General features: G+C 47.6%; 1 protein-coding gene and 1 pseudogene across 1 annotated transcript; both read left to right on the forward strand.

The window, feature by feature from the left end:
- Positions 1–3,134: 3,134 nt before the first annotated feature.
- Positions 3,135–4,085, forward strand: LOC102567914 (olfactory receptor 9G4-like; annotated as a pseudogene).
- A 7,968-nt stretch (positions 4,086–12,053) lies between these two features.
- LOC102567678 (olfactory receptor 9G4) lies at positions 12,054–13,397 on the forward strand. Its single transcript, XM_006264605.3, has one exon. The coding sequence runs from the start codon at positions 12,301–12,303 to the stop codon at positions 13,249–13,251; it is 951 nt and encodes a 316-aa protein (XP_006264667.3). The 5' UTR covers positions 12,054–12,300; the 3' UTR covers positions 13,252–13,397.
- Positions 13,398–17,503: the final 4,106 nt, after the last annotated feature.

Here is a 17,503-nt window from a genome sequence, read left to right on the forward strand (position 1 = left end):
TGTCTGACCAACTTCACTAGGCACTATATTTATGCACTGCCTCACTTTGAGTTAAGCAACAATGACCTCTTGTGGTGTATTTGTGTTAACAACTTCCTAAGTAATCTTGAATTAAAAAAAAGCAAAATCATGAAAAGGGAGTTTAATTTTTCAGGACATAAAATTCTTCAAATAAAAACCTTGATAAAAGCCTATGTAAATTCTGTTAGGCACTTCAATGCAAAATAATTGAAACTTGTTCAAATCCAGGTTCATGTTCACCATGATACCAAAAAAATGCCTGTATACGTTAATGGCTACTCCCACAGGATTTTTAACACACCACTCCTAAGTATAGTTATTCTGGATGAGAACATGGCAGGTGTTTTGGGAGGAGCAGGGCTGGGGGGGGGCGGGGGGGGGAGGCAGCATGGGAAAGGAAGGATTTTTTAACTAACAGGGAAACTGTTTTTTTTCAGCAAGACACTATTCTAGTATGACTGAGCTGGTGAATCAGATGTCAGGCAGGTTGTAATGTGTCATAAACCCAATGTCTATACTGAGTCCATGATTTTTTTAATCCAGTAGATTCACCAGGTGCCTGCCTGACAGCCTCTTTTCTACCTTGTATTCTATCACTGCACTATCTCCCTTCAGCTTTTTTTCCCTGCTCTCTTCCCCCTTCCCCCTCTGCTTCATCTCTCTGCCTCACCTTTTGTCTAATTGTACCTATTTACATTTTCACTGACATCCTGCCACACTTTTATCTTCTTTCATTTCAATGGAGTCTCAGAACATCAAAGACTCTCAATGCCTGAAGAAGGGTGACTGCACCTGAAAGCTTGCCAAGAAATGTTTTTCCAACTACTCAGGTGATCTAATAAAAGATATCACATCTATTCAAAGAACCTTGCCTGACTTAGTGAAGAGACACTTGGAGGGGCTAGATGTGTTTAAGTCAGCAGGCCCAGATGACCTTCATTCATCCAGAGGTGCTGAAGAAATTGGCCAGTGTCATAGCAGAGTCACTGGCACGGCTGTTTGAGGATTCTTGGTGCTCAGGTTGGGTCCCAGAGGACTGGAACAGGGCCATTGTGATCCCTATTTTCAAGAAGGGGAGGAAGGAGGATCCAAGTAACTATAGATGAGTTTGACTCACCTCTATTCTCAGGAAAACCTTTGAAAAAATTATTAAGGATTGCATTTGTGGGAGTCCAGAAGGGAAAGCAATGCTAAAGGGCAACCAGCATGGGTTCATAGCAGGTAGATCCTGCCTGACTAACCTTGTTTCTTTTTAGGACCAGGTCACAAAATGCTTAGAGTTAGGAATCGAGCTGGTTGTCATCTACTTGGATTTTAAGAAGGCCTTTGATACAGTATCTCATTCTATTCTCACAGATAAATTGAGCGGCTGTAACGTAGATGATTACACGGTCAGGTGAGTGGCAAATTGGCTTAAGGGTCGCACCCAGAGAGTGGTGGTGGATGGGTGGGTATCAACCTTGAAAGATGTGGGCAGTGGAGTCCCACAAGGCTCAGTCCTTGGACTGGTGCTGTTCAATGTCTTCATCAGTGACTTGATGGGGGTGTGGAAAGCACTCCGCCCAAGTTCGCAGATGATTCCAAATTATGGGGTAAAATTAACATACCAGGGGGTAGGAAACAAATCCAGGCAGATCTGGACAGGTTGGAAAAATGGATGGAACAGAATAGGATGCAATTCAATAAGGACAATACAAGGTGCTGCACCTAGGGAGAAGGAATCGCTAGCATGCTTACATGCTGGGGGAGGACCTTCTCAGCAGCACAGCAATGGAAAGGGATCTCAGAGTCACTGTTGACTGCAAGATGAACATGAATCGTCGACGTGACAAAGCAATCAGTAAAGCTAACCGAGCTTTATCATGCGTTAGCAGGTGCATGACAAACAGGTCCAGGGAGGTGATACTTCCCATTTATGTGGCTTTGGTCAGGCCACAGTTGGAATACTGCATCCAGTTTTGGGCGCCACACTTCAAGAGGGATGTGGACAACCTCAAAAGGGTTCAGAGGAGGGCCACTCATATGGTTAGGGGCCTGCAGGCAAAGCCCTATGAGATGAGATTGAGAGCCCTGGATCTCTTCAACCTCTGCAAGAAAAGGCTGAGAAGTGATCCTGTGGCCGCCTACAAATTTATTGAGTGGGGCCAGCAAAGAATAGGAGATGCTCTGTTTACCAGGACACCCATTGGAGTAACTAGGAACAATGGCCACAAACTGACAGAGAGCAAATTTAGGTTAGACATCAGGAAGAATTTCTTTATGGTAAGGGTTGCCAGAATCTGGAATGGGCTTCCAAGGCAGGTAGTACTCTCCTGTACCTTGGGGGTCTTTAAGAGGAGGCTATACGTGAACCTGGCTGGGGTTGTCTGACCCCAGCACTCTTTCCTGCCCAGGGCAGGGGAGCAGACTTGATGATCTGCTCAGGTCCCTTCCGACCCAAACATCTAGGAATCTATCAAATCTAACAACTACCAATGGCTGGAAGTTAATGCCAGAAAAAATAAGAAAAATATAATGAACAGTGAGAATGATTAACCTGTAGAACAAACAAGGTAGTTGACTAACTGCTCAGAGTTTAGAGAAAGAGCAACAAACCTGATAGTGGGCCTAGAAATACAGACTGAAACCCAGATCAGACTTGACTAAATAAGGTCTGTGACCATTTTTAAATGATAGTGGAGAAATTTTGGCACAATGCCTACTGGATTGAATGGGCCCAGGATTTCATACTCACTGGCTGGAACGTTCTAAGGTAGTGAGCTCCATGTGGTTTCTGGGACCTGGATCCTTCTGATGGTCAAGTCATAGAGGACATGACTGGTGAACCCATGACCTGTTCAAATGAGTCAAGATATCCCTGAGTTAGAAATCTAACTCTCCTGTGTGGGGTCCCAAGTCTACTCAGCTAGACTGTACTTAGCTTCCCTGATGCTTATTGCACACTGCTATTAGTGCCAGTGGTGTACTGCTGCAACCTTTTGTCACTGAGAACTTTGTACAGGCTGAACTCCTCTCCTTGTTCCATGCGGGGGGAAATAATATCACTATTATAACTGCTGGCATGGCTACTTTATTAACATACTTCTGCCTCACCTTGCCAGCAGATAATACCTATGGAGCCCACAGCGGTAGGAAGCAATCAGACCTTGGTGACAGAGTTTGTCCTAGTGAGCTTCACAAAAGACCCACAATTGCGAGCTGCCCTCTTTGTGATCTTCCTCTGCACCTACACTCTGACACTGATGGGCAGCCTGGGCCTCATGGTCTTAACCTTCCTGAATTCATGCCTGCACACTCCCATGTACTTCTTTGTTGGCAACCTCTCTTTCTTGGACACATGGTACTCCTCAGTCTATATGCCCTGAATCCTGGTAGACTGCATCTCCAAGAGCAATGTCATCTCCTATGCTGGCTGTGCTGCCCAGTTCTTCTTCTCTGCAGGTCTGGCCCATACTGAGTGCTTTCTGCTGGCAGCCATGGCCTATGACCGCTATGTGGCCATCTGCAACCCACTACTCTACTCCTCTGTAATGACCAGAAAGCTCTGCAGCCAGCTGGTGGCTGGCTCCTATGTGGCTGGCTTTATCAACACTATTGTGCACACAGGTAACACTTTCCGCCTGCATTTCTGTGGGGACAACACTATTGATCACTTTTTCTGTGATGTACCACCACTGATGAAGATGGCCTGTGATAATACCCAGGTCTATGAGTTCATACTAACTGCTGCAGTTGGTTTTAGTGTGGTGGCCACCACTGCCCTTATTCTGGGTTCCTACACAGGCATTGTGGCAGCCATCTTGCGCATACGCTCAGCCACTGGCCGACACAAGACCTTCTCCACCTGCTCTGCACATCTCATCTCAGTCCTCCTCTATTATGGCTCCCTCCTCTCCATGTACTTGCAACCCAGGTCCCTGCACACCCCAGATCGGGACAAGGTGACTGCTGTGTTCTGTACAGTGGTCAACCCTTTGGTCAACCCCCTCATCTACAGCTTGCACAATAAAGATGTGAAAGAGGCATTCAGGACAACCCTCAGGAGAATCCTAGCACCCAAGTGATCAGCAGTGCCAGAAGGCCTGGCTACACAGAAAAGAGAAGCAAGACTACACTATGCTACACTTCTAACTGTAGTGTTTGCCATCTAGTGTTATTCAGTAGGACCCAAACACCTCAAAACAGTTTAGAGCTGCACACACAGAGTAAGAGTTTTGTTTCCCTAATGAAATTTCAAAATAAATAAATAAGATATATTAGATATTACTCTTTCCATTTTGCACATGTTTATACAGCCTATCTGCATGGGGAAATGAGGCTGACATTCACCAGGATGGCTCCCACCATAAAATGTTGTCAATGAAACTGAAGAGGTGCTCAAAGCCAAAACAGCTGCCACTTTCTGGCACTGGAAATGTAGAAAGCACACACCACTGGAAAAGAGGCAGAAGCCCTGTGAATATGCTTAGGCACAATGAGGAATGCAGGATGTCAGTATAGAGGATACAGCATGTTGGGGAGGGCAGGAAAGAGACTGATTGGTGACAGGAGAGAGAAACGAGATGAGAGATGGAGAGGATGGACCCTTGGAACTCCTGCTATGTAGTCCCTACATTGGGAGGGAGGGGAGATCCCCTCTGACCAACTGATGAAAAGCATAAGTATTTTAAATCTAGACCAGGCACTTAAAAGCTCTCACAGAGCTTGGAGATAGGCATCTTCCCCCTTAGAACAAATAAGACACTACCCAAATATATATTTTTTGGAAAAACTTTGTGATTTTGAAGGAGCCAACTATAGTCAGTATTGTGCATATGGGATGGCAAAGCTGTGCTCTCACAAGGCTCCCCTCTATATCCTGGTCCTGAGGTAATGGTTCCCTAACATTTCCTGCTTTAAGAAAGGTTGATCTCCCTCAGCCCAACAACCAGTTCCAAGCCACACCATATAAACCCTGTTTTTGTACACCCTGCATGCACACACAGTCTCCCCTTCCCTTTAAGCCTAACAGTACTGTACATTAAGTCATGCTGATCTTATAGTTTCATAGTTTCATAGTTGGTAGGGTCGGAAGGGACCTGAGGAGATCATCTAGTCTGACCCCCTGCTGTGGCAGGAAAGAGAGGAAACGACCCCAGCCAGATGTTCATCCAGCCTTTTTTTAAAGACCCAGAGGGTAGGAGCCAGCACCACTTCGCTTGGAAGTTGGTTCCAGGTCCTAGCTGCCCTGACAGTGAAGTAGCGCCTCCTACTGTCTAGCCTGAAACTACCCTCCGCTAGCTTGTGTCTGTTGTTTCTTGTAACTCAGCCCCCCTCAGCCTTCTCTTTTGGAGGCTGAACAGGTTCAGGTCCCTCAGCCTCTCCCCGTAGGGCCTGCCCTGCTGACCCCTGATCATGCAGGAGAGGGTCCTCCTTTGGACCCTCTCCATATTGTCCACATCCCTCCTGAAGTGCGGCACCCAGAACTGGACACAGTACTCCAGCTGCGGCCTGACCAGTGTCGCATAGAGGGGGAGGATCACCTCCTTGGACCTGCTTGAGATGCATCTGTGGATGGATGACAAGGTATGGTTGGCCTTCCTGACCGCGTCACTACTTTGTCGGCCCATGTTCATTGTGGCATCAATGATGACTCCAGATCCTTTTCTGTCTCAACACTGGCAAGAAGGGAGTTCCCCAGCCTGTAGGTGTGCTGCTTATCTTCAAGTTCATCCTTTGTTAGAGTCAACCTTTTGCTGACACAACTTTTGGGGATAATTCCCCATTGGGAGCCAAGCAGAAGCTGCGGTCCCTTTTTCTCCTGAAAGGCCCAATCATTTAACTTCAGAATGGAATAATTTTGAATGTGTGGCTTTTCCCATAAAGTTAGAAATGCAATTCTCAACCAGTGCTCTGTGAGAAAGGTCAGACCCCAAGGTGTCTTGAAGGACTTGTCCCACTATGTTGACTACACCCCACTTATTGAGGAAGGACTGGACACCTAGAGTGTAAGGGAAAGGTGCCAGGTTGAGAAGAGGAGGAAGAGGCAGTGCTGAGAAAGACTGATGGAGGCTCCAGCCAGGGGGGAGAGAACAAGAGAAGCCTGGTCTGATGGTTTCCCCTGAACTGCTCACAAATGTGACAGTTCCTATAAAATGAAGGGAAGTGAAAGTTAGAAGGGTGAGAACAGATGCTGGGCATTTTCTAAGAAGTCGTTGAACTTAAAATCCAATAACATGTGTCCATATGGGTTTGAAACCCACTGCTGATAGGAAGCTCCTTCTTACCTCTCTCAGTAAAATGCCTGTGGTCCAATGTCTTGTCTCTGCGGTAGATACACCAGGTGCTTCTCAGTTAGGTAAGAATGTCACAGGATCAGAGAGCAGTTGATCCACCCAGGAGCATATCTAGCAGTAGGTGGACAGGGCAGCAGTGGATCGGGGCAGCAAGTGGTATACCAGCCTGGCAGCCCTTGCGGGGCCTGTACCATGGACTGCTGCACATGATGTGAGGTGAGCCCAACCCCAGCTGCAGTGGTCATTGCATGTGCTGCCCTCACAGCAGTAGCAGCTGCCATCAAATTAGGAAGAGTCTGAAACACAGCACGTAAGAGTCCACTTTCCCACGCCATGCTCTCATGCTCTGCTGAGCTTGTACTCTGGCAAATATGCTCATTTCAAGGTTTCACAGCTCTATTCCCAGCCCCACCTTAAACCGTCAGCACAGGGATGTCCTGTCCTCTCCCCTGGGAACACCGTCAGCTCCAACCATTCTTCCCCTCCTGGGCTTGCAACTCCCTTCTCACACCAGTGCCTGGATTTCATTTCTCACAGATACCTGAGCATGGGACACCTGAGCATGAGCTCATGAGTGACATTTTGCATTTATGAGAAGCGACAGCACAAGGAACTTTCTTGTGACAGGAAACCTTCTAAGCAGGGCTCATACTATCCAAACCAACCTCCACTAGTGGGTTTGAAACCCAACCACTTCACCACTCAGTTTAGGAGAGGATCTATTGGCCCTTCGCCCTTCTTGACACTGTGAGTTTTGTTCTTTCCCCCTTGAGTAGCACAAAGGAAGCCATCAGACTCAGCTTGCCCTGTTCTCTCTCTCTTGACCTTTGCCTCCCTCCACCCACCTCAGCACTGCCTCTTCCTACTCCCCTCAACTTTAATCTCTCCCTTACAACCTCTGCCATTGGCTCTTCCCAGGAACCAGGGGAGCAGAAAGTCACCCACCCTGACCATGCCCAGTGCCCCACAAAATAGCTGGTCACTTCTCCCATTGCCCCAAGAGCCCAGGGGTGGACTCAGACCCAGCCGTGCTGAGAGTTCACAGGGGTGGGGAATGGGGAGGATGTGCTGGGGAGAGCCTTGTTGGTAAAGAACTGTTCACACCATGCCCTTTGGGTTATTCTGTTGTTGAGTGTCTCATTCAAGGAGGACACAGAAAACCAAGAATGTGCTGCACCAAACCACCAGACATTTTATTGTCCAGCAAAACCAAAACCAAATCAAACCAAAAACAACAAGAAAGGAACTTTTTCATTGAGTAAATCAACATTTTAAAAAGACCTTATTTTTTTATTCTTTTTTTTTTTCATCCTAAACTGCCTTGTTTGCACAGCAGCAGTGCACACAGGTGTTAGCCCAGGGCAGATAACATTCGTCTAAGACGGGGGAGACCCTTGGCTCAGGCTGGGGGAAGTCAGTCAAAAGGGAAAACCTGTACAAGCCTGGGTAGCTCAGTTGGTAGGGTATCATTTTTTTTTTTTTATCTGAGGGTCCAAGGTTCAGTAAGTCGCTGTTTTTGCAAGGACAACCCCACTTTGCTTCAAACAGCAGTGGATCAGAGCAGTGACCTGGGCTCCCATGTGCCAGAAAGGAGGAGGCTATAGGTGTTGGGATTTGGGTCTATCCCTGTCAGGAACTAAAAAGGCACAGCTGGAACATAAATACTCAACCACTGCTGTTGTAGTGGAAAGCAGCTACCCGTGTACTGCAGCCTGGCCTTCTGGAGCATGACATCCAATGAGCACCAGTGCAAGGCATGCAATCACACACCCTTCTCTGGTCGGGGGGTGGAAGGACACCATGGGCTCAGTAGAAGGACACAGGAATGGTGGGACAGCGATGTTTTTCTTGATTTCCAAACTAAATATGTTTTTCCTGCTATCAGGTAGTGAGAATTTTTTTCCTGCTATCCAAATTAAATCTGTCTTGTTGCAGTTTAAAATCAATATTTCTTGTGCTACCCTTGTGAAAACTTTTTTTTTAAGTAGGATTTTACATATTTGAAGACTGTTCCCATGTCTCCTGTTAGTCTTCTCTTCCCCTTGTGTGGGCATTTTGTCTGGTGAACGGCTGCCAGTGACAGGTCACCACCAAGCTTTAGGTGTTACAGTTGGCACTGGATGACACACAAGGGTTTCCCCAGTTGTGTGCTCTGACGTGCTACAGTACTAACCCCATGACCAGGACAATCTCTTTGGAATCTCTTTGGTTGTCACCTTCAGTCTCCAACTTGAACATCTTAGGTGCACCATTAATTACCTCCAGCTCTTCCTGGGAAATGACAGCCATTTCAAGATAGCAATGGGGAAGACAAACCCCCAACCTCAAATGGTATCTTTCCAGCAACAGACTACCTAACTCCTATTCTCACCAAGGCACCAGACCTTGCTCTGGGCCCAGATGCCAGCTGTGATCCCTCATCAGCAAAGACCACATCATCACTGGATCAAACAACATAGACTATAACATAAACTGTTCATTCACCCAGTGTTCCTCAATAGGTTAACTGCTTTCTTTTTCTCCCTTCTACCCACCTTGCCTCTCCCAGTATTGCCCCCTCTTTTTTCTCCCTGCTTCTCCACCCTTTGCATTCTAATCATTGTTTTCTGTTTAGAAGCTCTGCTTCATGCAGTCCCTTCTTAGCATCTGATGAAGTAAACTGCTGTGTATGAAAGCTTATGCATCTCTGATATAGTTAGCATATAAGTTGTAAATCTATCCTTTCTTCTGCCAGTCTTCTTAAGCCTGTCTTCAGTAGCGTTTTTTCTTTGAAATAATTGTATTCCTTCAAAATAGTCCACACTTCCCAATGGTTTTGTTCCTCCTAAGGATAAGTTCTGTTTACAAACTCTTCTGTAGCAGCAGGTTATAAAACAATATTGCCAATATTTGCAGAATGGTCAAAAGTGATCATAAAATTATTTAGTCTGATGTACTGCATAATAATAACATAGGACAAAGAATTTTACCTTGACTAAAGCAGGTCTTCCAGGAAGCCATACAATCCTTATCTGAAGGCTTAAGGGGATGGAGAATCCACCATGTGCTTGGTAATTTTTGCCACTGATTAATCACCCCACTCTTAATTGAAACAAGGTGATAAAAATAGAACCTGGTGAGATCTCCTTAGGGTCATCCGGTCACTGCTGTCTTTGTGGGTTGATGAAAAGAGAGGTCAAATTTCAGGGAACTCGGCTCTACTACTGCCAGAGTGAAAGGAGGATTAAAAAAGGAGAGTGGAAGGTAAACAACTGTGAGAAGAGGACTAAGGTGTGGTTGTCACTTTGATGAATTGGAGCAAGATGGGGCAGGAAGGCAGTTTCTACTCAGTGACAAGGTTGGGTGGGGAAGATATAACTAGGCCCCAGACTGAAAAATTACACAGTTTATCTTCCTGGGGTCCAAAACAATGTTTCTTTTACTTGACAGCCCTAGTGGAAAAAAAAAAACAAGGCACCTCCACCATGTAGAGCCTATAATAACCATTCAATGCAGACTTCATGGAGGCTGCAGAGACCAAGGCAGCTGGTTCCCAGGCAGGACACTAAGTCATGAGAGTTGTATCTCATTCCTTCACAGCGCAGAAACCACCAGGAGAACTAACTGTTGTAAATATTACCACAAGCCCTTGGTAAAAATAAGAATTGTTCTAATTACTTCCCCAGGGACCTCCCTGAGACAATGTGGCTCCAGAGGCCTTTTGGAAACGTGTCTTCTCTGTGCATAAAACTCCAGCATAAATCAACTGTGTCCATTGAATACATCAGAATCTTCAAGAGTGTGTCAGGAAATGCACCTTCCCTTCCACAGGTAAGTCTGGCTGCTCTGGGCTACAGTGATCATCAGCAATCCCTTGCAGTCAAGGATGATTGTTTTCCATGATTGCCTTATCTGTGGCTCCAAAGGTGGCTGACAAGACCAGTCTGGGATCAGCAGGTTCTATTGCAACTCAGGCACATGTTTTCATGTGAGGTGGGTGGCTCTTGTTTCTTAATTCAGTCTGCTCTGCGCTACAGTAGGGAGAAGTCTATTCCACAGGAAGCCATTCACTCTTGACCTCAGGGGTGGATGGAACGAGGATACTGGCCAGCTCTCTCGCTATCCCATGTCTGATTATCATCCCTAGGACTCTCAGGATCTCACCTGGATTAAATCCCATCTCCACCCAGAAGGTGATTGTGAAGGGAAAATGTTTAGGGATCCCTTCACATGCTTGCCAGAGCTACCAGTCAAATGTCTGGGGTGAGTTTAGCATTACTGGCAGACACCTTGTGATCAAAGAATGCCAAAAGTGACAGCCTAATACCCAGCCCTAAGTGGGACAGCAGGGTTTCTCCCAGTTGCATCACACATTTGTGAACACGGGGCATAGGAAAACACAGATCTCCTCTGTATGAGAGTTCATAGTATAGTATGCTCTCCCTACAGCCCCCACATAGTGCTTTGCTATAGTACCAGTCTGGGGCACCCACCAAGAGAGAAAACAAGTGTCTCCTCCACTGGTTGGCCTTTTCAGGAGTAAAGAATCTAATTCTGACCCTTATCTTCACGAGGTTCTTCCTTTCCTCATGAATTAAGGGTTATATTTTAAATCATGTTTCTAACTCTTAGCTTCCAGCTGTATTGTGTATGCATGGTTTACTGGGCAGCTTTCATATGAATGGCCCTAATGAGCTCTGGTTGTCTGAGATAGTTCAGAACTACACAATCTTCTAGTACCAAAAAATGCCATTTATGTGGCTAGAAAACTACCAAATAGAAATAGAATTCTGTCCATAGTGTTCAGCACAGGGAACCAAGAGTATTGACTCACTGCTCAGCATTCAGGAAAAGAGCAACAAATCTGATTCTGGGGCTGGAGGGACTGATTGTTGAGGAAAGCTGTTAAGAGTTAAATATTCACAGAGCAACTAAGGCTGACAAAAGCCTCCCTAAGAAAAGGCTCCCATTTATTTCAATGTTATCTAGATCAGACCTTATTAAATAGCCTCTGTAACAATCTAAATATTGGGGGTAAAATCATAGCCTCATGGTAAAATGGCAAAATTTCCACTGGCTTCAGGGAAGCCAAGATTTCACCTTCACTGGCTGGATATTTATAAAGCACTCAGCACCTCATGCTCCATGGAGTTTCTACAAGCTGGGCCCTTCTGATAACCAAGCCTTAGAGGACATGAGTGGTGAATCTGTGATTTGCCCAAATGACAGAGCAAAGCCTTGACTGAGTTAAAAAGAAAAGCCAGCTGTCCAAGATCTGTGACCTTTGGTTACTCATCTAGACTCTATGAGCACATCCCCACAAGTGCGCACATGCAGTTTGCAGTGTGGCAAACCCATGCACAACACTGCACGCGCATGCATTTGCCATTCTGTTAATTAGTAGCGTGGTGGGGTTTTTTCACACCAGTAGATACCGGTGTAAAAAAAACCTGCACCAAAAAAGGCAGCATAGCATATGTGACTACAGCACGCACCACCCAACACTAGAGCCTGGCTGGCCAGAGCCATGCTTTGGCTACCAGCCAGGCTCTGTGCACCCAGATCACCACAGCTGCAGCCCCAGGTGGCCCCCAGAACCCCAGGTAAGGCAGCTGGGCCAGCCCAGCTTCTGGATCTAGTCTCCCCTACCACACCTAGGGCAATTTACTATGCATCAAAGTATGCATACAAGGGGCATGCTCAGGGACAACTAGCAGCAGGGAACCACATGTTGCCACTTGTGGGGTTGTACCCTAAGAGTGTATGACTAGATGGAAACTCCAGAACAGATCTTCGTGTAGTAGGCCCAGATCCATCATAGTCAGGAGCTAAGAAGACAACCCTGTAACTTTGAATGTTATGACATTTCAGGGAATAAGTTCCTAGTGTACATTTTACCATATCAGGCCTCTTGACTGCTTTATGCTGTATCCAACGGGACAAGAGATGTCACTATCACATTTGATTTTAGAAGTGGCTCATTCATTAATACATTTCTGCCTCCCTGTGCCATTAGACAACTGCTATGGAGTCCTGGGAATGGGGAGGCAACGTCACCCTGATGACAGAGTTTGTCCTGGTGGGTTTCACAACAGTGCCACGCCTGCAAGTCACCTTCTTCATGCTCTTTCTCTTCTCCTACATCCTGACGCTGATGGGGAACGTCAGTCTCATGACCTTGATCTTCCTGGAATCTCGCCTGCACACGCCTATGTACTTCTTCGTGGGCAACCTCTCCTTTCTGGACATGTGGTATTCCACAGTCTATATCCCCCGGATCCTGACTGACTGCATGTCCAAGAGCAATGTCATCTCCTATGCTGGCTGTGCTGCCCAGTTCTTCTTCTCTACTTGCCTCTGTTTCACTGAGTGTTACCTGCTGGCTGCCATGGCCTATGACCGCTATGCAGCCATCTGCAACCCACTGCTCTATTCCTCAACAATGACCAGGAAATTCTGTATCCAGCTAGTGGCTGGCTCCTATGTCGCTGGTTTTGCCAATGCCATTACACACACAGGCAACACTTTCCGCTTGCATTTTTGTGGGGACAACAGAATTAATCATTTCTTCTGTGATGTACCGCCACTGATGAAGATGGCCTGTGAAAACACCCAGGGCTATCAGCTCATCTTAGCTGCTGCTGTTGGCTCTAATGTGGTGGCCACCACTACCCTCATCCTGGGTTCCTACACAGGGATTGTTGTGGCCATCTTGCGTATCCGCTCAGCCAGCGGCCGACACAAGGCCTTCTCTACCTGCTCTGCCCATCTGATCTCTGTGTCCCTCTTCTATGGCTCCCTCCTCTTCATGTACTTGCAGCCCAGCTCCCTGCACACCCCAGATCGGGACAAGGTGACTGCCTTGTTCTGTACAGTGGTCAATCCATTAGTTAACCCCATGATCTACAGCCTGCGCAACAAAGATGTGAAAGATGCATTCAGAACAGCCGTCAGGAGAACCATTGCACCCGGATAATCGGTAATGCCAGCTGGCTGACTACACAGGAAAGAGAGGGGAGACTCTCTTGCCAACTCTGTATGTTTAATCACAACTCCTGATATTTGGTTGTGGTTACTGCCTTTAGCTGTTTCATAAAAACATCTGACAAGTGGGTGAGTGGATTTCTCCTTTCTTGATATGAAAGGAAAAATTGCATCATTACTTCCAGTGATAGAGAAGGGACACAGAGGGATGATAGGGAAAGAGGAAGAAAAGGGCAGGGATATAGGGATAGGGGGTAGGAGATGGAGGGGATAGGAGTGTGGCACCCCTGCCCTGGGGGTAGTGGGATAGTGGGCATGAGGGGAACCCCAGCCAAACAGTCAGGGGGAAAGATACTTTGCATGTGAGTTAGAAACTGGGTTTTAGCCCTTCAGAGCTCATGCACTCAATAAAGAATAATTCAGAGGAGTTAATATGTGTGTTAAACACATAGGGATGGCAACTCAGTGCTCTCAAGAGCACTCCCTCCACACCTTAGCACTGAGGTAAGTAGTTTGCTCGCTTTTCCTGGTGGCAGGCTAGTCTGCTGCAGCTCATTATAACAAAAGGCCCCTGTACCACACCCTAAAGACCCTGTTCTATGGACACCCTCCAGCTTCCCATTCCCTTTGGGTTTAATACTCAGTCAAATCACATTGAGCCCATCCCCAAGGTAATCCTTTATCTTAGAGGTGCCTTGGGCTGCCACAGCTTCTCAGGGTGCTGCCTGATAGAGAGCCATGATGGGGAGCTGTGGTGACTGTCCTCCTGAGCTCCCCCTTCAGAGACTACAAGCTCTGAGCTGGCCTGTGCTCTGCAGCTGCAGCCTCTGCCAGGAGCAGCCTGATGTTATGCTGCACTCTGCTTCTCACCCAGCCTCCTGCTGCTGCTGCTACATCCCCAGCAAGGGAGGGAATGAGTTCAGAGTGACCCAAAAAGTACCCCAGCAGGGGTGGGGGAGGACAGGCAGGAAGTGGCCAATCTCCAGGTAGCTTGTACTGGTGTGAGGCTGGGGCCATTGCCTCTGGTCAGGTGGGGGAGGGTAAGCTGTTACAGGTGCCTGTTGTCTTGCTGTCATAGTACAGATGTACTCCTCCATGGATGTAGTCCTCCACCCTGTCCAAGAAGGACTTCCATGACTCCACAGTGGTAGCCATGGTGGGCCAGAGGGATGCTTGGGTCGGAAGAGCCAATTCCTGGACCCTCTCCAAGCCCCTCATTTGTCCCTGTACCAGCTCCAGGAACTGGTGGTCCTGAACTACAACAGAAGTCAATTTATGGTGGTCCTGAACTACAACAGAAGTCAGTTTAAGAGTTCTCAACAGCTCTTCTGAGGAGTCCTGCTGGTGCCCATAGGCAGACAGCCACCTCTCCATGGTGGTGTGGGTTGGCATGCAGGTGATTCAACAAGGTCCTCCTGAATTTGATCACAATGGTCTTGCCTATGTTTTCATCTACAGGACACCCTCTGGGGAGGACTGTCCCTTCATAACCTTGGGGCAGTATCTATGCTGGCACCTCCCAAGTTTTCTTGCTTCAGGGCAAATTCAGGAGTGAACAAAAGCAGAAATGGCCTTGCGAATGTTTCCAAAGTTTGCAGATAATGTGTGTGTGTGAATCCTGTATTCCACTCAAACACTGACAGGTGCACAGAGTGTAGTCTATTGACAGCAGAACAGACCTTGAAATTGCTGCAAACTTCTAAGATAGCATGAGGGGAAACATGGCTCATCTTGCTCTGCTCCATGGGGCAATGAGAATTGAACAGAACATCATCATGGTAAGTGCCCACTTGGCTACCTACTATCAGCTACCTGCTGTCCCCCCACCCCTCTTTCTTCCCATATGTTCCCATAGGCAGGTGGGAATCACTGGGATAAGAAGTCCCCTGCCAATAAATCGTCTGTCCTATCCCTGTCTCAGGACACCACTTCTCTGGCTGATATCTCCCTGGAAAGAGTGCCCTGTCAATGCAGAACAGAGTTCTTTGAGCTTGCAGGTGGCAACCCAGCAAGGTATGCCCTGCTGCTTCTGTAAGCTCTCACGCCAGTGCATGCCCCGTAGCCATGAAAAAGAGCTGCTTCTTATGATGGCTCTCTGCTAAGGCTGGCAATTCCATAAAATGTGCATGAGGCTCTGGAAAACTGCCTACATCTGCATTACAGCTTTGTAGCTCTGCCACAGTTCCTAGCAGAAAAAGTAACTACTGATCACACCCTGTACCAGGATCACCCTCCCCTCTCCCATGAAACAAACATCCCAGACCCCTCCAGGAAGTTCTCACCTGAAGAATGATTACCCACCAGGCATGCAGTCGCCACAATCCCAAATTGTGAGGGGCACCCAAAATCCCAAAGGGCAACACCTTTGACCATCACCCAGAATGGCTGTGCCCTGCATCCCCCTGGTGAGGGCTGTGGCAACCTGACACCCAAAATGAGAACAGCATTCACTGTTGCCAGGCCTTTCTTTACCTGGGACCCACAAAGGAGCGTGCAAACCTGCCACAGGCCACACCAACAGTGTCTTTGGGGGGAGAAATGTGGGACTTCAGATGCACATAAGTAAAAGCCTTCTATTTTGCATTTTTGTATGCTTATGGCTCAAAAAAGTGTCCTGGGGGTTGGGCCCCCACTGTGTAGGTGGGAACTCTGTCAAGCCCACCCTTAGGTGTTGGCATGTGGAATTCAGCCAGCAGTAACCAGGGGTTATGGCCCCCTGAAACCAACTGATGCATCCCTGTGTGTGCAGGATATGCATAGAAGGAGGGGCAAGGGTAGGCTGAAAGCACTTGTTGCTACGTGGGCCAGCCCTGGTGGGAACAGGGGTGAGAAGGGTTGGAATGGGTGGATCAAGTTTCCACTCTGCACTTTATATGAATTAATTAACCTTCAAATAAACCACTGAGCACCCTATCTGTCCAATCAAACTGTAACTGGGCTGTTGACCCATACACAACTGTTATGGCCCAAGAATGGGTGTGCTACAAATTCTCACTTCCTCTGCATGATACAGAACACAACGCCCCCATCCTCCTGGCAAACTTCAGGGGCAGTGGAAATTTTCACTGGCTGCAACCCCCATGCCTAGCCACTTCAGCACACCCAGAGCCCAGAGGCATTCCTAAGCTATGAGACACCCCGGAGTCCCAAGTCAACCCCAAGGCATGACCCACCCCCATACTCCCAGTCCCCTGAACATACCACCAGTTACCCTTTCCCCTTGAACTCCTGAAACTTACCAGCGCTTTGTGCTTTGTTCATAGATTCATAGATTCATAGAAGTTAGGGTCGGAAGGGACCTCAATAGATCATCGAGTCCGACCCCCTGCATAGGCAGGAAAGAGTGCTGGGTCAAGATGATCCCACCTAGATGCCTATCTAACCTCCCCTTGAAGACCCCCAGGGTAGGGGAGAGCACCACCTCCCTTGGGAGCCTGTTCCAGACCTTGGCCACTCGAACTGTGAAGAAGTTCTTCCTAATGTCCAGTCTAAATCTGCTCTCTGCTAGCTTGTGGCCATTATTTCTTGTAACCCCCAGGGGCACCTTGGTGAATAAAACCTCACCAATTCCCTTCTGTGCCCCCGTGATGAACTTATAGGCAGCCACAAGGTCGCCTCTCAACCTTCTCTTGCGGAGGCTGAAAAGGTCCAGGTTCTTTAGCCTCTCCTCTTAGGGCTTGGTCTGCAGGCCCTTAACCATACGAGTGGCCCTTCTCTGGACCCTCTCCAGGTTATCCACATCCCTCTTGAAGTGCGGTGCCCAGAATTGCATGCAGTACTCCAACTGCGGTCTGACCAGCGCCCGATAGAGGGGAAGTATCACCTCTTTGGATCTATTCGTCATGCATCTGCTGATGCACGATAAAGTGCCATTAGCTTTTCTGATGGCTTCGTCACACTGCCGACTCATGTTCATCTTGGAGTCCACTAGGACTCCAAGATCCCTTTCCGCTTCTGTGCCACCCAGCAGGTCATTTCCTAGGCAGTAGGTATGCTGGACATTTTTCCTCCCTAGGTGCAGCACTTTGCATTTCTCCTTGTTGAACTGCATCCTGTTGTTTTCTGCCCATTTGTCCAACCTATCCAGGTCTGCTTGCAGCTGTTCCCTGCCCTCCGGTGTGTCCACTTCTCCCCACAGTTTTGTGTCATCCACAAACTTGGACAGAGTACACTTCACTCCCTCGTCCAAGTCGCTGATGAAGACATTGAAGAGTATCGGTCCAAGGACCAAGCCCTGTGGGACC

Source organism: Alligator mississippiensis, chromosome 2, assembly GCF_030867095.1.
Source record: "Alligator mississippiensis isolate rAllMis1 chromosome 2, rAllMis1, whole genome shotgun sequence".
Lineage (NCBI taxonomy): Eukaryota > Metazoa > Chordata > Crocodylia > Alligatoridae > Alligator > Alligator mississippiensis.